At 36.4% G+C, this 25,236-nt stretch overlaps 1 protein-coding gene across 1 annotated transcript in view; it reads right to left on the bottom strand.

Moving 5' to 3' along the window:
• The window catches only part of LOC140166652 (uncharacterized), a 172,689-nt gene that overhangs the window by 61,098 nt on the left and 86,355 nt on the right, over window positions 1-25,236 (bottom strand). Inside the window, 13 exon segments of the mRNA XM_072190151.1 lie at window positions 277-424; window positions 2,802-3,124; window positions 4,284-4,428; window positions 6,152-6,477; window positions 8,028-8,222; window positions 8,739-8,909; window positions 11,168-11,324; window positions 12,042-12,355; window positions 13,582-13,749; window positions 15,330-15,380; window positions 22,032-22,300; window positions 23,101-23,551; window positions 23,861-24,377. Of these exon segments, the coding sequence (XP_072046252.1) occupies window positions 277-424; window positions 2,802-3,124; window positions 4,284-4,428; window positions 6,152-6,477; window positions 8,028-8,222; window positions 8,739-8,909; window positions 11,168-11,324; window positions 12,042-12,355; window positions 13,582-13,749; window positions 15,330-15,380; window positions 22,032-22,300; window positions 23,101-23,551; window positions 23,861-24,377 (3,235 nt within the window).

Below are 25,236 nucleotides of genomic sequence, written 5' to 3'. Positions count from 1 at the left end.
CACAATTGTGGATTGACCCTACATCCCAAACTAAACATTGCCCTCCCCAGTGGCAGCGCTATTGGGGGGGGGTGTGATATTTTTCTTGCCCCCCCAGTTTGCCCCCCACTTTTGAGGCAAAAAACCCCAAGTTCACGTACATTTCCACGTTTTGCGGCAATTTTGCGCAAAGTTTGTCAGATTTTGCCCCCCTGAAATTCACTTTTCCCCGCCCCGAAAAAAATTTCTGGCACCGCCACTGGCCCTTCCCCCACACACACTCTCCAATACACTTACATGTTGTAGTAATACTTCCCAAAAGTTCAAAGCGCATACTCATGTGGCTATTCCAATTAGTCGGGTTGATACGTATATACTGTGCCTCAACAGGGGCAAAAAATATATTGTCCACATGAGATTGCTGGTTTTCGTTTCCAGGGAAAATCTGGAAGAAGTAAAAAATATAATTAAAGTCAGAGATAAAAACAATTTATCACGTCTGATGTCACTGTCAATTACTATCCTTGATTGGTTTACACAGGTTAATCAGCGCCAGCGTAAAGGAAGACCGATCTATCTGGTGCTGATCGGAGAAAAGGAATAGCAGCAAATGGCGAAAAAGTTCAGTACTTTTACGAGGCAAAAAGCAGCTTTTCTAGGCATTGTGGACATGGTGCCTTCACCAAAGAAAGTTTCCTACTATAAAGACCTAACTTTTGAGATGGTTTGCATGTCGAAGGTGCAAAATCAACAATAAAGGCGCCGGTTATAAATCCGCGTTCAGCAAGTCATCATCACGACACTTGTAAACAAACCGTGCTCGAGTTTGATTGACAGGTGACATCAGACGCGATAAATTGTCTTTATCTTTGTCTTTCATTATAGCAATAAACATATATGTATTGTACAGTAATTTATCTAATAGAATTGATCAAATTTATGTAATAGATTACGTGCCCGTTATCCGCAAATCTCCTTCATATGTGTATCTCGCCATATACGCGTATCATGCCTACGCAATATGCTTGCATTGAGAAGTAATTCATTGGTACATATAAAGCATAACACACTGACTAGATTCAAAAATATATCCAGTTAGCTGTGTTCTTTGATGTTTTCCTTAGTGGTATGATAATACCGTTTCTTTAATTATCAACCAGTTTCAACAAATGAGGTCTTAAATCAGAGCTAGAGGGTACAGATATTGGCTGTTGGTTTTAATCTTAACACATTTCTGTTTTTGTTAAGGATATACAAGGGTGAACATAATTGATACCTAATTCTTTTGCAGTATGTAAACTGGCCTCAAAAAGAAACTTATAATTTTTCACAAGGTCATCATATCTTAAAATCCTCTCCATAACAATGAACAAAAATTGCACACAGGATTACTTCAACACTCTACTCTAAACACTGGTCAGTAACCAAACAGTTCTCCAATTGACACAACAGCAAAATGCACTGACATGGAACACCTTCCTGGACCAAATTCACAGCCCAACAGATTTCTATGGCTGGGTTCCAATTATTCACCTGTACATGAACAAAAATTACACACAGGATTACTTCAATACTCTACTCTAAACACGTGTCAGTAACCAAGCAGTTGTCCAACTGACACAACAGTAAAATGCACTGACATGGAACAGCTTCCTGGACCACATTCACAGGCGAATAATTGGAACCCAGCCATAGAAATCTGTTGGGCTGTGAATTTGGTCCAGGAAGGTGTTCCATGTCAGTGCATTTTGCTGTTGTGTTAATTGGACAACTGTTTGGTTACTGACCAGTGGTTAGAGTAGAGTATTGAAGTAATCCTGTGTGCAATTTGTGTTCATTTTTATGGAGAGGATTTTAAGATATGACCTTGTGAAAAATTATAAGTTTCTTTTTGAGGCCACTTTATGTAGGACATCTAATTTTTTGGGATGAGCACTGATTAGTTGAACTATGGTATTGAATACTCTACCCTCATGCTGTGAAAAAAATTAGACAGATAAAAGGAGATTGAAACTGATTAAAAAAGTTACAGCGCCCTCAACAGCCATCATCTCCATACACTTACACATAAAACACATTTTTACAAATAACGTTATAATCAATAGTATTATTTCGTACAATTTGCACATTCATTAAACCTAACAAGGTCATGCTTTTTTACTATCAGAAGGCAGAGAAGGAACAAAAATGGAGAGAAAATGAAGAAAGATTTCACTTGGTACCCCCGAGAATTGACCCTGGGACCCCTCGGGTGCCACGCACATGATCACCGACCTCATGCCACGGGGGAGTCGCTTGCCCGGCCATCAATTTGGTGGGCATATATGACTTAAGATGATTGCGCAATGGCATCACATGGAATGCATGCATTTGCAGTGGATTAATTCCTTAAGATTTTGTAAGATTTTGATTGGTTAGGGTTAATAAGCCCAATCGCCATTCTAACTTCCGGTTTTTTAGAGCAGTTTTGGGACACTTTGACCACTGACATATTGGGAAAATTGCTGCAATTATTATGAATTAATTTATTGTTGTCATAATGTTATCATTAAATATATTTAAATAATTAAGTCATTCAATAATAATGTTTTTTTGGGTTTGTTTTCATTCTTGTAAAACATTTTAGATTATATTTTGTACGTACAAAAACCAATTTTTCTGAATTTTCCCAATAGGTCAAAGGACAAAGTGTCCCAAAACTGCAAAACTGTCCCACAATGCATTGCAAACTTCCAATGCCGATTTGGCTTATTCACTAATCAGTGCCCATTCCTTGAAAAATAACATGTCCGCTTGGTGACAAAAGTGCTTGGCATACTTACTTTAGTGTCATCATCTTCATCAAGCACATAATCAAAATTGGTTCCATCCATGCTATAGAGCACCTTATAATAAGTCACCCATTGACCGGACTCATATCGGCCCTGTGTTACTACCCCAGTCACCGTCATTGGCTCTAGCAGATCAACCTGTACCCACTGGTTAGCATCATTTGACGCTGCAGCCCAGGATCTAACGGTCTGATCTAATCGGCCTAGGGTTACCAGATAAGAGCCACCAGCATTTGAAGACGATGACAACTGACTGTCTTGAATTGTGCCATCTTTAACTCCTAGTGGCTGATTGATACCGGACCAGGATGAATCTGAAAGGGAAAATGAACAAGATGTTTTGTAGACATTACAATACTAGAAAGTGGATAAATACAGATTTAGATTTTTCAAGATAAACTCTACTTTTAAAGGAACATTCAGAGATCCTGGGGGGATGGGATTGGAAAATATTTCTTAAACGTATAGTGAATCCAGCACCCGGGATCCAGCACCTTTTGGCGACAGAAAAAGTTTATGTTACAAAGCACACTAAAAATGTTTGCCATATTGAAGCTAAAATGGTTAAATATGGTGCAAATGCAGAGCATAAAAATAGGCAATTTTAAGCTAAAATGGCCAAATATGAGGTTAATTTGGTCAGAAACACATATACAGGTATAACAAATGGGGGGGGGGAGGTGATCATGGTAGAGACCATTTCTCCTTATAGAAATATTAACAAGGATTCATCCCCCAGGATATACGCCTATATGCAATAAGCCCAATCACCATTCTAACTTTTTTTTTGAGAGCAGTTTTGAGAGCAGTTTTGGGACACTGACCTCTGACATATCAGGAAAATTGACGTAATTATTATTAATTTTCTTATTATTGTCATAATGTTGATCATTAAAAATACTAAATAATATAAAATATTAATATTTTTTATATTTGTTTTAATTATTGTAAAACATTTTAGATCATATTTTGTACGCATACAAAACCCAATATTTCTGAATTTTCTAAAAGGTCAAAGGACAAAGTGTCCCAAAACTGCAAAAACTGTCCTACAATGCATTGCAAACTTCCAATGCCGATTTGGCTTATTGGATAACTCGCTGTCACAATCAAATTGAACTGAGCTTGATTTCACTACTTTTGGTACTGAGCTTGATAGTAACCATAATGAATTGCAACTTTAGCATGCCCTCGTCTAAATGGAGCATACAATGTTGAAAATTATGAATAAATCTTAACACCATGAGAACTACCTGCCGATAGGCCAAAAAAAAGTTTTCATTATCAATTGGCCCAATCAGCAACATTGTTAGAATAATTTCACCATGCAAAAATAAATTGGGGTGAATTATTTGCAAAGCTCCATTCTGATTGGTGATTAAAGTGAAAATATCATGTAATTGACCAATCAGAGGCAATGTTAGATCGGCAGGTAGTGCTCATGGGGTTAACTTAAAGTATACATGTACTTACACTGACTGCTGCAACCAAGAAGTTCAAATCGCATACTCATGTGACTATTCCAAGATATTGGATTAATACGCACATATTGGGCCACAACTGGGGTAGCAAATATATTGTCCACATGAGTCTGCTGATCAGTGTTGCCCCGGAATACCTATTGAAGAAAATAATATCAATGCAAAACAAAACGATAGTATATTTCTTTTTATTTATATTGATATTTTACACTGTAGATAGAGAAAGCAGCTAGCATGGTACACCATTTACAGTCTTATAGACTTCTTAATGACTGTTTTCAAATGTTTAAAGAATGAATATCCATCATACTTATCTTCTTAATTTGATTTTGTTCATGATAACCATAATCATATAACTAAAAATCATACTTCTTATACATTGATTGTACCAAAATTTAAATCAAATTCAGGTCAACGTACTTTTCACGTCAGGCCAGCCTATGCATGGAATTCTTTGCCACCAACAGTAAGAGCTCAGATGGAAAATATGACTTTAGGCCAATTTCAGTCAAAAATTAAAGAAATTTAGGCCTGTCTTTATCTACATTTTGTTCATTTGCTTGCTTGATTTTTGTATATAAATATAATTATTGTATTTCTGTATTTTGAATCATGGTATTTATAATTAGCTTGTAGTTGATGATACCATTATACTAATTTGTAATATATTGTAAATACTGTATGATATTTTGTAAATATTGTGTATCATAATATATTTTGTTACTATAACATGTATACAATGAGGGCCTGCTTGAAAAGCAGTGCTTGTCACTGAAGCAGTATAACCCTCAATAAAGAATAAATAAATAAATAAATAAATAAATAAATAAATAAATAAATAAATAAATAAATAAATAAATAAATAAATAAATAAATAAATAAATAAATAAATAAATAAATAAACAAACAAACAAACAAACAAACAAACAAACAAATAAATAAATAAATAACCTTACCACAAAATGGGCTATTCCAGCTGAAATCCATACACCCCTTATGGAAAACACTGCCTTAATCTCCCACACAGGTGTAGATTTCAAATGGGGCTGTCAATTTAGATACCTTCCCCCCCCCCCTTTGAAATTCACCACTCCTTGTGAGGGAGGTTAAGGTCATGTCTTCCACAGGGGGTAGTGTGGATTTCAACTGGAATAGCCTAAATTCCAGGGGCCAAATTCTTGTAACAATATCAATTATATCCTTATAAGGCACATATAGCTGTGTACCACCCTTCATTGAAGTTTCTAGATTCTGGGGACGATGACTCTTGTGTAGAAGGTTGTGGATTCAATCCCCATTACATCACTGTATCTGAATTGCATCATAGAGACTGATAATGATGGTTAGCTGCGCTACATTTATACTAGAAATTTCAATTGAATGAACGCAGCCTGATATAGCGTGACGATTTTTCGCGTACACTGCGTAATGTGTGCCAGCATGTGTGACTGTGCATGCAAAACGCGGAAGTGAATTCAAGCATGTCAACTCACTCGTGATTGGTTAGTATTTTAATTATTATATCCAAGGTCATTCGTTTGTGTTGTAGTTTGAAGTTCGATATACTATCGCGGTTGGATTGAGTACAGCTGTTGAAAGCTGTGTTCATTCAACTGAAATTTCTAGTATAGTGCCCCTCTATCTGTTACGCCATCTTCACTGGCTACCGATTCGTAAGGTATTATTATTATTATAATGGTTGAATTATAAGTATAAATGAATGAATAATAAAATGGCGGAGGAAGTCTCCTCTTTCAATTTTGGTCATTTTGTAAAGGTATTTACAATTATTCAGGAGGATTTTTATATTACAGCTCTTAACCTCCCCTAAACCCCATGGGGACATATATATGTACATACCTTGTTATTGCCAAGATAATCAGTCACATAATCAAAATTAGTTCCATCCAGGCCATATAACACATAATACTTTGTCACCCACTGACCGGATTCATATCGGCCCTGTGTTATTACACCGGTCACTATCATTGGTTCTAGCAGGTCAACCTGTACCCACTGATGTGCATTATTTGACGCTGCAGCCCAGGATCTTACGGTCTGGTCTAATCGGCCTAGGGTTACCACATAGCTACCACCAGCATCGGAAGAAGATGACAACTGACTGTCTTGAATTGTGCCATCTGACACTCCTAAACGCTGATTATCACATTGTCCTGATGCAAATTCTGCAATAGAGTGGTAAATAGAGCTATGATCTCAATTCTGTCAAATTTATGGATATTATATACAGTGACGGCACTACTGGGGGAAGGGGTCATTAGTCCACCCACCAAATAGTTTTCTTGATTCCCCAGTAAAACACCAAATTACGCAAATTTCAACTTTTTGAAGCAATTTTGCGCAAAATTTGTTGACTTTGCACCCCCTCTGAAATCCACATTTGCCCCAATGCCCCCCCTCCCAATTCCTAGTGGCGCCACTGATTATACAACAGTGGTGTAGAATCATAGGGGCACTGTGCAGGTACTTGCCTTCCCCCAGCAGAGTCAAAATTTGACACATTCCATGGAAAAATTGACCCAAAAAAATGACATTTGCCCCCTCTATTCAATAAGACCCATGCCCCCTCAATTTGATGACTCATACTGAGCAACTATTAGGCCAAAAGAAAAGAGATTTTTCTCAGGAGACCACATGCAAAGATTTTAACATTCATATTTTCCCCCCATGTTTTGATGGGTTTTTTGTGTGTGTGTTTGTTTTACATTCAGAAGAAAGTGGCCCACAAATACAATAAAAACAAAATTAAAGCATAGCCGTTTTCATTAAAAAAATAAAAAAAGGCAAACTGTTTTGTTTTCTCCATTTGCTTGTGAGACAAAGCTCTTTTTTCCTTTGGCATTGTATCAAGAATGTTGCCAAGGTGGGTCACCCTAGCAAGGTACATAATAGCATAATGGGTATTCCTATTGAAATCCACATACCCCCTATGGAAGACATGACCTAATCTTAAATTTCAAATGAAATCACCTATTCAAGTATCCCCAATTGAAATTCACACTCCCTAACACGGAAAAACAGTGGCATGATCGACGGGAATTATATAAATAAACATTAATTTTCATCAGGTTCGCCATCGCAATCGCACACTCCCTGTGTGGAAGATTAAGGTCACATCTTCCATAAGGTGTATGGATTTCAACCTGTATAGTCCATACGTGCCTTTCTAGAGCATCATTGCAAATAAAGAATGCTGGCCCAAGATGTGACGTGATTAAGCAAAATCAGTCGGAACACGGAAATATTGATTTTCAGATATACCGAAACAAAGGAAATATTTCTTTTGTTGTCTATTGTTTTGGAAACACTTCAACTGTTCATATCTTTGGAACTAAATGTTCAATTTCAATGGGGTTTTCTGCAAAATGTAGCTTTGCAAATGATTGATGCAATCATATAGACTGAAAATCAAATGTGCCGGACTTGAGCCTGATTTTGCTTGATCACACCACATATTTTGTGATGTAATTAAGTGAAATCAGTCTGATGTTGACTCAAATAAAATTCCACAGGAATAGCAGGAATCCCTGCGGGATTAGGTCAGCAAGCGCGATTTAATCTGCCACTACAAAATCCAACATGGCATTACTCTCAACTTGAGACCAGACACAGTATAGAAGAAATACAGACAAATTTCCAATATCCATATAGGCTACCTAATGTTTTAACTTTAGTGCAAAATCAAAAAAAAAAAAAAAAGCCTGTCATAACCTACCACTTGGGTTACAAGGCAAATCCCCATCGCATGGCTCAAATTCCTCTATATAATTGATATCAGGGCAGTTGGTTCCGTTGTACTGTGGTTCTGGATTGGTGCATGTACGAGTACGGTGTCTAACACCATCTGGCCCACAGTCAGCAGAACAAGGCAGAGTAGACCAGGTGGCCCAAGCTGTCCATACACCATCAACTGAAAACAAAATGGAATATGTTCATAATTATAGTACTAGTTACTTTAAGTCATGTACATCTGTGGCGCTGTAGATACGGACGCAGGCGTCCATTACTGCTACAGGAGGTTAGAGTGGTCGTATTTAATTTCTGATGAAGTCCATGGCGGCTGCTTTGAAGCTATCTTCCCCCCAATGTTGATGATATGCTCAGGCAAACTGTTCCAACTCTGTATGGTGCGGGGAATGAATGAATATTTGTACAAATTGGTTTTGGTGATTGTTTTTGAATGAGTAGTTCTCCCCCATCTGCACGGATGCAGTTTGACGAGCGTATGGGGAATCACAATTTTTTCCCTCAACCATCTGCTTGAAAAGATGTAAGGTCTAAGTATGATTCCATGTGCGAACAATTCAATAACCAAATGAACTGAAACAAAATCAAAAGACAATTTTATTTTCAAATCAAATCACTGATGGCTCTGAAAAGTGCCGTTCACTGACGACTGCCCCTTGTCAACAGTTTGAATACTTACTTGGACATGGGAATGTATTACAGGCCAGAGAGTCTGAGTTACTCCCAGGACAGGTGGCTCCACTGTGTCTTGGTGCTGGGTTGTCACAGGTGCGTGTCCTGGTTTTTGTTCCTGAGGCACACGTTTTTGTACAATCTCCCCATGCACCCCATTCACCCCAGATGCCATCAACTGCAATAAGAAAAATATACAGAGATAATTACGAGCAGTTGTTTGGACAGAAATTAATGAGAAGGTTAAGCACTTTATTGAAAAGTATTGGAAAACCACATAATTTTGCTAGGGATTTAATTTGGCTACTAAAGCCTTAAGGGCTGGGGTATGAACGTTTGGACGGTATTTATTTTGGGACATTAGAGCACATCAGACATATCGAATTGCATTCTGAATACGAAGAATGTCATTCTGATATCAAATAATTTTGATTTTTGAAATTAGCAATTTCATACACATTTTATGGCAAATCATTAAAAATTGATATTTTTGATATTTAACAGTACTTGAAGTGAACTTTATAAATCTGATGATTTATACTTAAAGTGTATGTAGGTGGGATGAAAAGCCGACAATCAATTTAAACTTTTGACCTTTCGTATTGAAGATATGGATTTTTTTTCCCAAAACACCAAACAAAATTAGGTCTTTTGGGGAAAAAATCCATATCTTCAACATGAAAGGTCAAAATTTTCAATTGACCGTCGGCTTTTCCTCCCTGCTAAATACACTTTAAGAATATATCATTAGATTTATATAATTCACTTCGAGGACTGTTATATATCAAAAATTTGAAAAATATCAAATTTTATAATTTGTCATAAAATTTGTATTATATTGTGATTTTCAAAAATGAAAATTATTTGATATCAGAAAGAAATGCTTCGTATTCAGAATGCAATTCGATAGGTCTGAGGTGCTCTCATGTCGCACAAAAATACTGTCGAAACGCAATAAACGCTCATTTTAGATCCCTTAATTAAGCTAAATTAAAATACCCGCGGTTTAACAGCTGAATTGTTAACATAAATTGCTGGATTAATTGAAATAAATACCTACAAAAATTGTGGTTATTGGCAATCAACAAAATTAAGTACTAGTGAAATTAAATAACTTTACAGTATGTAATAAATGAGTATGAAAAAATTCCCCTGCATTGGTGAACTTGATTGAACTTTTGATCTTATTGACAGACAGATGACAAAAAATTATTTTACATGTGTGTGTTTACAAAGACACCTACTGACCCAAAGATGCTAAATAATGAATCCTTACACTAGCTTCCAGAGAAGTATGGCACTCTCTTGCTCCGATTAACACACATGCCCTGTTAATGAGCGACATATACCGGGTTTCAATGAGTGCTGCTCTGCGCCAGTCATTTCTTTGACGCATAATCAGCTAATCAAATTACTGATCTGTTGTATGACTGTCACATGACTGAATTAGCCAATCAGAACCCCATTTCCGTGTTTACATTGTGTACGCTCTCAAAGGTGCAGTTTTCCTCTGCCAGCAAGCGTAAGAAGTCTCACATCATAAAACAATGACTCAACACTTTTCTTCACTCAACAGGTGACATGTAGGCCAAATCTGACCTACCATGAATTACTGATATTAGCCCTTGATCAACTCTAAAATATAAAAGAAAGGGGAATGAGTCACATGTCGAACCCTGGTCCAAAATGAGTTTTACACAATGTTTCTAAAGAGGACATTTAGAGCTTTAAGAAACCGAAATTCCCATGAATTACTGATATTTGCCCTTGATCAACTCTAAAATATAAAAGAAAACATAAGTATTTGGCTCTCAAGCATGTATGCTTAATATGTGACATGATCAAGGGAATGAGTCACATGAACCCTGGTCCAAAATGAGTTTTACACAATGTTTCTAAAGAGGACATTTAGAGCTTTCAGAAACCGAAATTCCCATGAATTACTGATATTAGCCCTTGATCAACTCTAAAATATAAAAGAAAGGGAATGAGTCACATGTCGAACCCTGGTCCAAAATGAGTTTTACACAATGTTTCTAAAGAGGACATTTAGAGCTTTAAGAAACCGAAATTCCCATGAATTACTGATATTTGCCCTTGATCAACTCTAAAATATAAAAGAAAACATAAGTATTTGGCTCTCAAGCATGTATGCTTAATATGTGACATGATCAAGGGGAATGAGTCACATGTCGAACCCTGGTCCAAAATGAGTTTTACACAATGTTTCTAAAGAGGACATTTAGAGCTTTCAGAAACCGAAATTCCCATGAATTACTGATATTAGCCCTTGATCAACTCTAAAATATAAAAGAAAACATAAGTATTTGGCTCTCAAGCATGTATGCTTAATTGTGTCACATATGTGTTTGGCTCCCTTGCTGTCCTCAAACAAAATTAAGTTCAGAACTCTTGTTTCATTCTAAATTGACTTACCGGGAGTATAGACGCCATAGATTTCTACCCTCATACATGGCAGATCATAGCTGCTAGTTATCCATTTCAGTGGATAAAACCTGACAAAGTTGATCTCTTCTGAGATTGTCACTGAATTACGAACAAGGTTGCTGTTGTCAATATTGCCAAACAATTCCTACAGGATAACGAATAATATATGCAAAGTAAATGAGACTAACTGAAAACAATTTCAATATTTATTCTCTGTATGGTGGCCTAGTGGTTAGAGCGTCCGCCTCATGATCGGGAGGTCGCGGGTTCGAATCCCGACCGGGCCATACCAAAGGCTTTAAAAATGGTACCTACTGCCTTCTTGCCAGACGTTCGGCATTGAAAGAATGGAGTAGGGAAAGTTAAACACATGGCTACCAGTGCACTAACCCCTTGCTGTAGATTTTCTGCTTGCAGACATGTGGCCTAGGGTTATGAAACGGAGATAGGCGCCGCCCAATGGGACGAAAGGCTTGGGAAGGATTTAACTTAACTTTTTATGGTTTCTACAAATGCCAAATATACGTCAATGAATAGTCATCCCGGTGGTTATCAACTGCTCATATTTGTAAGTTAACCATCATGTTAATTTAAGATTATGTCTTTATACCACAATTATTTGTTCCAAAAATTTCAAAATCTAAATTCATAAAGGTTTTAGAGTGTTTTGTATTGGCAAATCACTCCCTGACCCTTTGAATGTTCTTGAAAATAGAAATCATATACAAGAAATCTATACATCAATGATCGTAACCACCAAATACTAACATTCTTATTTTAATTTAATCTTAGTTTCTAATTTATTTTGTAGAAACCATTTTTGAACTCTTCTTCATCCATTAAAGACTACTGATGCACTTACCACCGCTTTTCCATTCTCCTCATACATGGTCCAATTCTCTCCACCAACACTGTATGCAATCTTATATTTAGTCACATAGGTGTTATCTGCTCCTCGTCCTTTTGTCCCGACACTTTTCAGCGTGAACGAGTCAGAGTACTCAACCTGGATGTACTCATTGGTACTATTGGTAGCTGGCATCCAGCAATGAGTGTTGTCGCTGTCTCCTAGACGTGCAAATGTGGCGCAGTATGTGTCCTGATAGCAACTAGACTGATTTAAGAATGAGTCACCGATGCTGCTGTCTGTAACACCCAGGGAGGAATCTTCACCAGCTGCAAATAAAAATATAAACATATGCTTTTGAGGAAAAATACATTTTTGTTATAAAAATTATAATTTTTTGATGCACTTCAATAAGATATTATTCTGTTTTGAATATCTTGCTCAATGCTTATTGCTAGAGAAGCAGTATAAATGGGATTGGAATTTTGGTCCTAAGTAGAATAGTGCCCTTATTATACCTTATTATATTATTGATTGCACGGGCTTCCTTCATGGCAAAGTTGTAGGTTCTAATTCTGATCACAGTTGATTTTTTTCTTTCCTTGTTCAAGAAGAGGGAAAGAATTCTAGATTTACAGTTGTAAGATCTGATTATGAGTACTGACTTATACCTTCTGGCATTAACTGGCATAAGTTAGCTGCACCAATAATGCTGTATTATTCACCAATTAAAAATTTGGAAAGATTAATTTAATTATTAAAAAAATAAATCCAGTTTTATTTGATTCAGATTTATAGATTCAAAAAATGATTTCCAAAACACAAAATGCTTCTCCTGTAAAATGTATGGTAAGAAATGGATCAATTTTGCTGATCGTAGTATCAAACTGTGCACGTAAAGTTAGTCCCGTAGAATGTACACCCTATAGTGAACCAGAGAAGTTTGTCATTATGAACAAATTTTTCCCCAGAGGAGCCAGCGCACATAAACGTTGAAATAAAACAGTGCAACCTTTGTAATACTATCACAACTTTAGTAGAATAGTGGAAGATATAAATCTATAGGTATTAAGTTCGAATGACGTTTGTCGCATTCCTATTGGAAGGCATCAGAACTGCATATTTATTATTACAAACACACCAATTCACATAGGTATGAAACTTTCACAATTTATCATTATGTTTGTGACGCAACCACCAATAAGTACTGACATTACCATACTTGATGTGAAACAAAGTTTATACCAGTGGTGTAGCCAGCCTTTTAGTGTCGAATGTGGGGAAGGGAAAAATCAATTTTTTATCCCCATTTGTCAATTTTTTTGTCCCAAAAGCTCAAATGTCCGTTCCCATTTGCCACATTTTCATACGATTTTCAAATTTTTTGTCCCCATTTACCACCTTTTCATTTGATTTTTAAATTTTTGTCCCATTTTGGTCATTTTAATGACATTTTTTTAATACTCGTCCCCATTTTATCCCTGAAAAGGTCTTTGGGGGGATGAGGATTTGTCCCCCTGCCCACACCACTGGTTCATAAATCAGTACAACTTACATCCGCATCCTCCTTGTGTGCAGGTAGTAAACTCTCTTTTATCACCGGAACATCCTGACCCACCATGCTGAGGTGTTGGGTTATTGCAATATCGTCGCCGTCTCATGATACCGTTGCTACCACACGTGATGTAACAGGTATCTGTCCAACCGCTCCATGCTCCATTAACTACAAACAAACACAATTGTGGAAATGTTAGTTTTACCGAACATAAACAATGCAAATAATGTACAAAACAGTCAACATTTTCATATGATGATCGGCTTTTCATACCAGCTGCATACATTTTAAGTACCACTAGATTTATAAAGTTTACTACAAGGACTTTAAAATGTCAAAAAGATAATTTTGTACAAATTTGTCATAAACTTTGAATTATGTCGCAAATTTCAAAAAAATCTAACTTATTAGATATCAGAAGGATTTCATCATATTCAGAATAAAATTTGGTGTTTCTAATGTGCTCTCAGGTCCCACACAAATTCTATGCAAACGTTGTTAACCGAGCCCTTAAGCTTTGTAATTGCTAATACTTTCTCAACTGAAACAAAATTGTGTGATAGAATATGTAAGTTGTTATTAACAGAACTGACCCTGTAACTTAGTTCAACTCAAAACTTGAATCGACTAGCATTCATAGGCAATTCTGTTTTGGATATTGTTTGTTCACCTCTCTCCATAATAAAACTTATGGAACGTTGGTATCAAAAGCTTTGGTGTTCATTCAAAGATGTCAAAGTTATAATCTATTTTGCTGGCAAAACAACTGCATAACCCTTTAAATAATATAATGTATACCTGCCGAGTTGCTGAATTTCTTGTCTCCAGAGATAAAAAAAACACCATTACTACTATATTCGGAATGTATACTTATCATAAGTACACTACCTGACAGTGGGATGATAGGCCTTGACACATACAAAGACTCTACTTCAGCTATATAATGGTTCGCCCAAGTTCGGTAGTGACGTCGGTGTACAATTTGCTATGGTCGTATCAAATAGCATGCATCAAAGTTGATCTTGCAGAATGTACATGCACGTGTACAAGGGCGGTTTGTCAGCACACTTGACGTCACAACCAAACTTGAGAATAACCAAAGTATAGTTCATGATCAAGCATGAATTGTTGTTAAACTGGTCTTCTTCTGCTTATTAGTATTCCTTAAAGCAGTACAGTAAACTATTTTGTACAGAATTCATCTGCAAAGACAAATCCCCTACATTTTCTCACTATTTGACCATTCCATTTATAATCCACAGCCCCATGTGGAATATTTATTAGCTAATGTCTTCCACAGAAGGAGTATGGGTTTTAAATAGAATTGACAATTGAGTAACTTCCATTTGAAATACTCCAGTTGTGGAACATACAGAAAAAGCCATACAATGGAATACTGCCTCAATATATCTGAGCTACAGCAGACCTTTTTAAAATCTTTTACAATGGAATAGCCCATTTGCAATAAAAACACATTTTAAAACATGATAGATATGGAATAATTCATGTTAACCCCATTAGAACTACCTGCCGATTGGCCAAAAAGAAGTTTTCATTATCAATTGGACCAATCAGCAACATTGTTCGAATAATTTCACCACACACAAAAATTGGGGTGAATTATTTGCAAAACTCCATTCTGATTGGTGATTAAAGTAAAGATATCATGTAATTGACCAATCAGAGGCAATGTTAGAATGGCAGGTAGTGCTCAGCAGGGGGTAAAACTAAAATTCAAATAGACTTACTTGGACAGTCCTGTGTTCCACATATCTTTGCATCAGTTGTAGGCTCAGCATCTTTATTTTATGAAAAAAGAAGCAATAGATATAAGCAACATTATGTGCAACATTATGAGCAACATTATGTGCATGTTGTTAGTTATACAATGACACAAAATCTGAGTGAAATTAATCAAACTCATCTTCCCTTTACAACAAATTGTTCAGAAATAGCTCTTATGGTCTCTACATTTTTAAGGTGAAAGAGAAACTATAATAATATTATGTATTCATGCATATCAAACAAATACATTTATTGGTTACTATACTTGCCTATATAATACTAGCCTTATCTAAAGTAGGGTCACACAAAATCATTCTCAAGTCATGTATTTAAAAAGAATGTTTTCTCATTGTTACTTTTTTGAAAAGTCTAAGGTAGAGCCCAATTTTAGGGTGGGCAGGTTACTCCAATAAACAATATTTCTGTTGGCCTTGGCATGAGATACACAAATTTAATGTTTCCACATGAGAACAGGTCCATATTCAGCAAATGAGGCCATGAATTTAATGTCTCCACGTGTGAAAAGGCCTGTACTCAGCAAATGAGGTGCATGAATTCAATGTCTCCACATGTGAACAGGCCTATACTCAGCAATTGAGGTGCATGAATTCAATATATCCACATGTGAACAGGTCTATACATAGCAAATGAGGTGCATGAATTCAATGTCTCCACATGTGAACAGGCCTACACTCAGTGAATGAGGTGCATGAATTCAATGTCTCCCCATGTGAACAGGCCTATACTCAAGTGAATGAGGTGCATGAATTCAATGTCTCCACATGTGAACAGGTCTACACTCAGTGAATGAGGTGCATGAATTAAATGCCTCCACATGTGAACAGGCCTATACTCAAGTGAATGAGGTGCAAGAATTCAATGTCTCCACATGTGAACAGGCCTACACTCAGTGAATGAGGTGCATGAATGCAATGTCTCCACATGTGAACAGGCCTATATACTCAAGTGAATGAGGTGCAAGAATTCAATGCCTCCACATGTGAACAGGCCTATACTCAGTGAATGAGGTGCATGAATTCAATATCTCCACATGCGAACAGGCCTATACTCAAGTGAATGAGGTGCAAGAATTCAATGCCTCCACGTGTGAACAGGCCTATACTCAAGTGAATGAGGTGCAAGAATTCAATGCCTCCACGTGTGAACAGGCCTATACTCAAGTGAATGAGGTGCAAGAATTCAATGTCTCCACATGTGAACAGGCCTACACTCAGTGAATGAGGTGCATGAATGCAATGTCTCCACATGTGAACAGGCCTATATACTCAAGGGGGCGCAACACTAAATAAGCGTCCCATAGGATAACGTGTGATTTTGGCCTACTTCGAGCGCCATTCCTGGCGTCCCTGCAATACTTGACAAAATAAATTTGGTATCAAATTAAAGCTCTGTTTCTGTAGATTCCAAAACTTTTGTCGGCATATATCGATGACCGTTGACTTTTTTTTTTTTTTTTCGGTGCAAAAAAGATGGCCTAAAATATTCTAAATTCACCACTCACATTTCAAAATCGGAAGTTGTCTTCATCCGCCACAGAGAATTGCTTTTGAGATAAAATGTCCGGTTTTTTCTGCATGTTATCATTGAAGACACTTGTCGAATTCATATGAGCTGATATTGAGTGATTTAAAGTGAACATGTCGGTAGATATGGTCGCTACAATCTCATACTCACTATGGACTATATTAGCGAATTTCGTTCTTACATAAAATGCGTAGTGATTTAGTGTTGCGCCCCTTATAAGGATTTTAAAGTTTTCAAAATCCACATTTGTCACTTATTAATTAAATTAGAGAAAATTTGTAGCTCAACACCGAAAATTTCATGTCTCTGCGACATTTCGTTCAAGAGAAATGTTGTTTTAAAGATGAGTGCCGAAACGCGGAAAATCGCATATTTCGACTTTTCCTCCAATATGCGAGAGTTTGCACAAAACTCATTAAAACTAGTGACAGACAACAATTTAAGCACGTCTTTGAACCAAGTTTAATTTCTTTTCTGGATTATCTGTCTTGCCATTTTGTTTTGGAAAGCACTTGTTAATGAGTGTGAAGTACAAACACCCCCCCCCCCTGTTTCAGTAGTAACAATTATGGTCTTTTTGCATAGGCCTACTGAATATGCAGCAAAACGGCTTCATGCAGATTAACAATGCCTATTAACTTTAAAACCCATTTTTGAGCCTTTTTGAAGATTTTTGGATACAATTTCTAGACTTTGCAGGCGCCTGCTCGGCCAATAAAGCATTTTTCCCAATAATAATTCATCAGGGTGACTTTTCGTAATCCTTGTTTATCATCATGATTGAAATAGAACACATTTCATGACGCGCATTTCTTATTTTACGCGAAGAATGTAAAAAGAACGCGTTCATAGCGACGGCCGTTACAAGGGGGGCGCAACACTAAATAAGCGTCCCATAGGATAACGTGTGATTTTGGCCTACTTCGAGCGCCATTCCTGGCGTCCCTGCAATACTTGACAAAATAAATTTGGTATCAAATTAAAGCTCTGTTTCTGTAGATTCCAAAACTTTTGTCGGCATATATCGATGACCGTTGACTTTTTTTTTTTTTTTTTGGTGCAAAAAATATGGCCTAAAAATATACTAAATTCACCACTCACATTTCAAAATCGGAAGTTGTCTTCATCCGCCACAGAGAATTGCTTTTGAGATAAAATGTCCGGTTTTTTCTGCATGTTATCATTGAAGACACTTGTCGAATTCATATGAGCTGATATTGAGTGATTTAAAGTGAACATGTCGGTAGATATGGTCGCTACAATCTCATACTCACTATGGACTATATTAGCGAATTTCGTTCTTACATAAAATGCGTAGTGATTTAGTGTTGCGCCCCTTATAAGGATTTTAAAGTTTTCAAAATCCACATTTGTCACTTATTAATTAAATTAGAGAAAATTTGTAGCTCAACACCGAAAATTTCATGTCTCTGCGACATTTCGTTCAAGAGAAATGTTGTTTTAAAGATGAGTGCCGAAGCGGAAAATCGCATATTTCGACTTTTCCTCCAATATCGAGAGTTTGCACAAAACTCATTAAAACTAGTGACAGACAACAATTTAAGCACGTCTTTGAACCAAGTTTAATTTCTTTTCTGGATTATCTGTCTTGCCATTTTGTTTTGGAAAGCACTTGTTAATGAGTGTGAAGTACAAACACCCCCCCCCCCTGTTTCAGTAGTAACAATTATGGTCTTTTTGCATAGGCCTACTGAATATGCAGCAAAACGGCTTCATGCAGATTAACAATGCCTATTAACGCGGCTGTGTACTCTAGCCATTGTTTCTTTCTCAAAATTGAGTTTTTATGATATGTTTGTACCTTGTTATGTTTTTTATAAATACAAGGAATGAAAATCCAGATTTGTAAACTCCAACTGCAATATTTTAAGGATTTTATTTCACTATTCCACTCGTGTTTGAAATTGAAAAGGAAAGAAAATCTTTGTTGTACCAGCAAGGTACACGCAGCGCAAACAACTCATCGCGTTGCGTATCGCGCAATTTGTTAACGCACAAATCGCGACGCTACGCGACGCTTATCTGCATCTTGGCGCATCTTATGGAAACACCACGAAGCACTGATTTCACAAAACCTATTGGTCAAATGGCTCCGTTTTAGCTGATAAAATGTGGGTTTTTCAAGTTCTTTCCCCGATTTAAATATCAAGTTATGAATGGATTTCGCTCAAACTTCTCAAGGGGCTGTGGATTTACCCGATGTTCACGTAATATAAGTTACAAAAGCGAAAACTGTCGCATTCTCCTGTGAGATTCGATGAAAGTGCAAAATGTGACCACTTTAAACTTCAACGGCCATTATTTCAATGTTCATTTTCTCAGTAAAATGACGATTTAGGTACACACGATAACTCAATAAAAACAGCATCTATAGGTAAGCAAATATGATCATCGTAAAAAGCATGATCGACTCAAGAAACGGTTTTCTCATTTTTTTATATTTTGGTCTATTTCCGATTTTGGGCATCATTTTGTGCAAATAGGCGTTTTTGAATTTTAAAAAGTTCATTTTGATGCCTTATATGGTCATTATCTCAAAAATAAGGCCAATATCAAAAAATAAAAAACCGTTTTTGGAATGGAGCCTCAAGATTGAGCTAAAAACAAAATAAAATATTTTGGAAAGAGTGTTTTTTGTTATGATGTACCTAACAAATATTGCCAAAAACTCACTTTTTGTGATTTTCTTCAAAATTGTTGTTTTTACCCCAAATCTGTATTTATATTAAGATTTATTGATGTCTTGCCTTCATAAAAATGTATACTTTTATATGTTTTGCGCGAATAATTACAAAGTTATTGCACTTTTACTACATGCATGTCTGAGAGTACACAGCCACCTTAAGGGCAGAGTAATGGGAGAGAACATGGACCTTTTCGAGCATCATTATTTTTGAATTGTATGTCTAAAGTATATAAAACTATACATTTTTGGAAAGGAAATGAGTCAAGGAATCCCATGGTGACGTCAGATTTGTTCAAAAATCTCGAGTTTTTGAAAAAATCACAAAAATGCACTTTTTTACCAAATTTTTTTTGTGATAACTTAAAAAAAAATCTGTTCGAGTTAAAAAAAATTAGTTACTTTTTCATGGAGAATAGACAAGAACTTAGGTAACATTTTTTTATTTTTTTGAAATTCGTCTTATTTTTCGAAATATTGCAAAAAACATGTGAAAAAGCAATTTTCTCACTCTATTAAGCTAAAATTGCACATAATGGTGTATATTTTTGTTTAAAACAAATATTTTGAAAAAATGAGAAAACCTTCCCTAGACTTTGATTTGCTCTAAACGATAGTGCAAAAGTTTACCTTTTTCTTTCATATTTTTCGAGTTATCTTGTCACAAAATCGTACAATATTGTCAAAAATGAACTCTGAGAAATCGATGTTTTAGTAAAAAATGTCAAATTTATGCACAAAACGTCCTTATATTTTTAAACGGCAAGACTTTCACGCTTGTAAAAGCTGTATGTTGTCGTGGTCTAAATATGCATCTTTTGCACCAATGAATCTATAATGTCTGCTTTTAGTGCGCCTAAATCCAAAATAATTAAAAAATCTAAGTGGCTTTTTCACTGCAAATTTTTGTTTTGTTTACATCACATTTGCTGGCGTTAACAACATACCGAATGCGCCTTGACTGCGTTGGACATACGCGCAGAGTTAACGCCAGCGTCACGCGACGCTGAATCGCTAGCAGTAATCACAATATTTCGCATTCGCGAATTTCTGACTCATTATTTCCCGCCAATTTACTAAGCTGTCTTGAGCCATGTGACTTTTTAGAGTTAAAAAGAGTGAAATAAACTCAAGCAAAAATACTGACGAATAAATATTAGCAAGTTGTATTTTATCAGTTTCAAGTGAAAGAATACATCTTAGTGTTGATAAATATCGAGAAATCTCAAATTCGGGCGTGGACGAATGCGTCTTCCATTACTCTGGCCTTAACTTTAAAACCCATTTTTGAGCCTTTTTGAAGATTTTTGGATACAATTTCTAGACTTTGCAGGCGCCTGCTCGGCCAATAAAGCATTTTTCCCAATAATAATTCATCAGGGTGACTTTTCGTAATCCTTGTTATCATCATGATTGAAATAGAACACATTTCATGACGCCGCATTTCTTATTTTTACGCGAAGAATGTAAAAAGAACGCGTTCATAGCGGCGGCCGTTACAAGGGGGCGCAACACTAAATAAGCGTCCCATAGGATAACGTGTGATTTTGGCCTACTTCGAGCGCCATTCCTGGCGTCCCTGCAATACTTGACAAAATAAATTTGGTATCAAATTAAAGCTCTGTTTCTGTAGATTCCAAAACTTTTGTCGGCATATATCGATGACCGTTGACTTTTTTCGCTATTTCATGGTGCAAAAATATGGCCTAAAAATATACTAAATTCACCACTCACATTTCAAAATCGGAAGTTGTCTTCATCCGCCACAGAGAATTGCTTTTGAGATAAAATGTCCGGTTTTTTCTGCATGTTATCATTGAAGACACTTGTCGAATTCATATGAGCTGATATTGAGTGATTTAAAGTGAACATGTCGGTAGATATGGTCGCTACAATCTCATACTCACTATGGACTATATTAGCAATTTCGTTCTTACATAAAATGCGTAGTGATTTAGTGTTGCGCCCCTCAAGTGAATGAGGTGCAAGAATTCAATGCCTCCACATGCGAACAGGCCTATACTCAGCTAATGAGGTGCAGATATTTCAATAATCCAAAATCAGAACCTCACTTTTGTATTTATGCAGTGCTACATTGGCAAAAAAGAGTGTGAAGGATGGCTAATACAGGACGTATACTGAACACCAGCTACAGTTTGATCAGCTTGTAATCGGCAGGAATTGTTAGGCTTTTATCACTACACCGAAAAGTAGACCCACATTAAAAGTGTCATTGTTGACCCGTCTGGTCTCTATTGTACTTGTTAAAGAAAATACACAACATATTGGACTTGAATGAATAATTTGAGATGCTTATTGCAAGATGTCACAAGACAATACTCGAAATAAAATATATAGTAATTTGCGATGCTATAAGGCCCGCCGAATAGGAGCTGATCAAAGTGTATAAACTTACCAGAATAAAGGACTTTGACAGCTACATCGTTCAAAACCTGATAGTAAACCTGCAAATTGCTGACTTGGCCAGTAAATCTCTCATCGTCTATCTCAAGTCTGTGAGCTCCAGCGCCCAAAACAAAGAATCCAAAATCATCCATTGTTGTCAAATGTGGGGTTGCGGCAGATGTGTCCGATACAACTTTAGTACCATCAAAGTACAGGTGGATCCCCGCGTTGTGATCATAAACAAACGTCAGATGGAATCGGGTATTATCAGGGACGGTACTAGTAAATTAAAAGAACAATACAATGTGTGACGTAATGCCAAATTCAAAAGAGCACATCGTTATTAATTTATCTGTTTTACAAATTCACGTTATGATTAATTATTTTCCATTAGCGAAAAAGGGATCAATCCCTTTAGCTTTAGAGGGCAGTATATCAATTTTTCATGGTGAGCATGATAAGTAAGCAAAAGAGGGCGGCATACATGGTTAGCTAACTGTGCTACAGCATTGTACTGGATTGGTTTAGGAATTACTTAAGTAACAGGAAACAATATGTATATTATAACTTGTGTGAATCCAAAATGAAAGATATCATATGCGGTGTCCCTCAAGGTTCTATATTGGGACCTCTATACTTTACATATATGATATTGTTAACACATCTAATGTATTAAAGGAGTATTTTGTGATCCTAGCATCCTCTTTTTATGACATTTTCAATAGATATCCAAGAAAAGCTTATTCCCAAAATTTCAGTTGATTCTGATTTTGCGTTTGCAAGTTATGCATGATTATGTGTATTTACACTGTTCCATAGACAATGCGTTGTAATTTCGTTCTGATATACCAGAACGAAACTCAAATTTCACGATATCTTTGTTAAACAAATTAATCTGCAAGAAATTTTGTGTACATAAACATTATGTAGCCTGATGTTTCCAGTGATATAAAAATCTCAACTTTTTTTGAGAAAAGTGGGGGGATGATGCTGTGGATCACAAAATGCCCTTGTACACAAAAGGGACTTTACTTCTTCATTATTGGGGTGATCTCTTTCTCTTTAATCTACCTTCTTACCCGTATGTCATAGTATAATTGTATTGTCCAGTGACACCAGTTTGCATGTAGACCCCACTTTCATCATTCACAAACATGATATGAAACCCTTTGCCATCCCAGCCTGACTTTGATGAGCTCAAGATGTACCGTTCACCGGTGTTACTAGAATGACTAAATGTCAGCCATAGCGACACAGTGAATCCTTCGACACACAGTTGTGGATTTCCTATGCATGTCTCTCTAAATTCCCCAAAATTGATGTAATTATCCACATCGAGTAGAGTTATACATTTCTGAGTGTGTGTCGACCAGGCGTCAGTCAGGCTAATTCGGGCAAGTGAGGAGCCCTCCCAGCTTCCGATTTGAGCGGGAACGGAGAAATCCTCGCAACCGTAGTCACAGGTGTCTTTGTCTCCAGTATCATATGGACATTGGCCACTGAGATCCCATGCAAGGGATGGTCGCATTGCTAGAATGAAATATATATTTATATTTGAAAATCTGTTATTCATCAAATATCAACAATTATACAATATATTAATAGCGTTTAAATTTGGTGCTTTCAGAGGGGAAAACATTTTGGGAGCACCTTTGGTAACTGACCCGCTTTCAAAACCAAATGACTAAATTGCATGAAAAAAATATAAAAAGTACCAAAATTACAAATAGAAAATTTCATTCTTCAATGTTCAAGCAACTTGAGAGTTAAACATTATAAAATGGATAAAGATGAAAAAAATCAAACTTGGCAAAAAAAGTATATATTCTATAAACTTACCGAGGCGTTCTTCACGCATCCAATACCAGATGTGTCGAGGATCCTCGCATGTTTGCGCCACCGTACTCCCTAACCATGTATCATCCAAATACGTTGTGTCTAATGATGTCTGATTGTATCCACCATACAGTGGTGCTCCCTGGTTACTGGCCACAACTGTAGCTGCTGATCCTATCAATGTGGTCGTCACCGTAACTGTTTCAGATGCACAGGAGCAGGAGTGGGATATACTGTCCATGTATGGCACCCATGAACATCCTCCAGCCGAAGCACATCCATGTACTAAAGTACCTTTGTAACTGTATGAAGCACCATATGATGAATGGGTGGTCAAGAAAGCGGGAGATTGGTTGACTAACCACGGCATAGAGTGTTGAAGTGCGGTCGTACCTGCCGACCAGTCGTCAAACTGTTCCAGAAGGTTGGCAGCTTGACTGGAGCCTGCTGTAAAAGAGTAGCTGCTAGGGACTTCGTAAATGCCACCATAATGACCAGGAGCAACAGACTCGATGCGATACTGGAAGAAGAATCACATTAAAATCAAGAAGAAAATCACATACAGGTACATAAAGATTAACCCGCTCCACAAGTGTGTCAACTACAGACAACAAGTTTTAAAAACTTTCAAAATTCAAAATTGTAAATTTTCATGACCATATTTGAAACAGTATGAAAATTGCATTAAAATGAGTACAAACAAACCTAGTATTGGTTAAGTGTTTCTTAAGATAGTTCTTGATATTTTAAGAAAATATCTCAAAACTTGGGCTTTTTACATTGAAGAATATACAAGCGGCTAGGGGACGCAGGGGTAACCTTGTCAATCAAATGCTTATTCTATTGTCCACCATAGATAAGCCGATACATTTATCCATGATCAATCCAATCGATAGGCAATTATCCCCGCATAGAAGAGCACCGCTCTACTTGTAAGGACCGAAATTGACCAAGTACCGATGGGCAATTAGAGATTATATCCCGCATTCATCCCATAGAAAGGTCACGCTTTTAGCATGCGCATGTTTGAAATGAAATAAAGATGAATAATATTAAACTATGTTTAAATTTAATTAATTCTGTTATTGAATATGTTTTTTTATACTGTATAAAGTTAAAGTATTTATAGCAATAATGAAAATAACAACAACAATAATAATAATGCAACACTATGAATACTAACTAATTAATAACTAACAATATATTAAATGATAAAAAGTAATATTTAGTAAAAATATAATATCAATAGTAATAAATAATAATTATAATATTTAAAGAATTATGATCAATGCTAATATTAATAGCTTTAAAAAGATTCGCGTGCAGTTAATTTATAGCTTTTTAATCGAAGTAGAAATCACAATAATTTTGCGCATTTT

Source organism: Amphiura filiformis, chromosome 12 (genome assembly GCF_039555335.1).
Source record: "Amphiura filiformis chromosome 12, Afil_fr2py, whole genome shotgun sequence".
NCBI classification, from domain to species: Eukaryota; Metazoa; Echinodermata; class Ophiuroidea; order Amphilepidida; family Amphiuridae; genus Amphiura; species Amphiura filiformis.
This window is presented reverse-complemented; position numbering and strand designations above follow the sequence as displayed.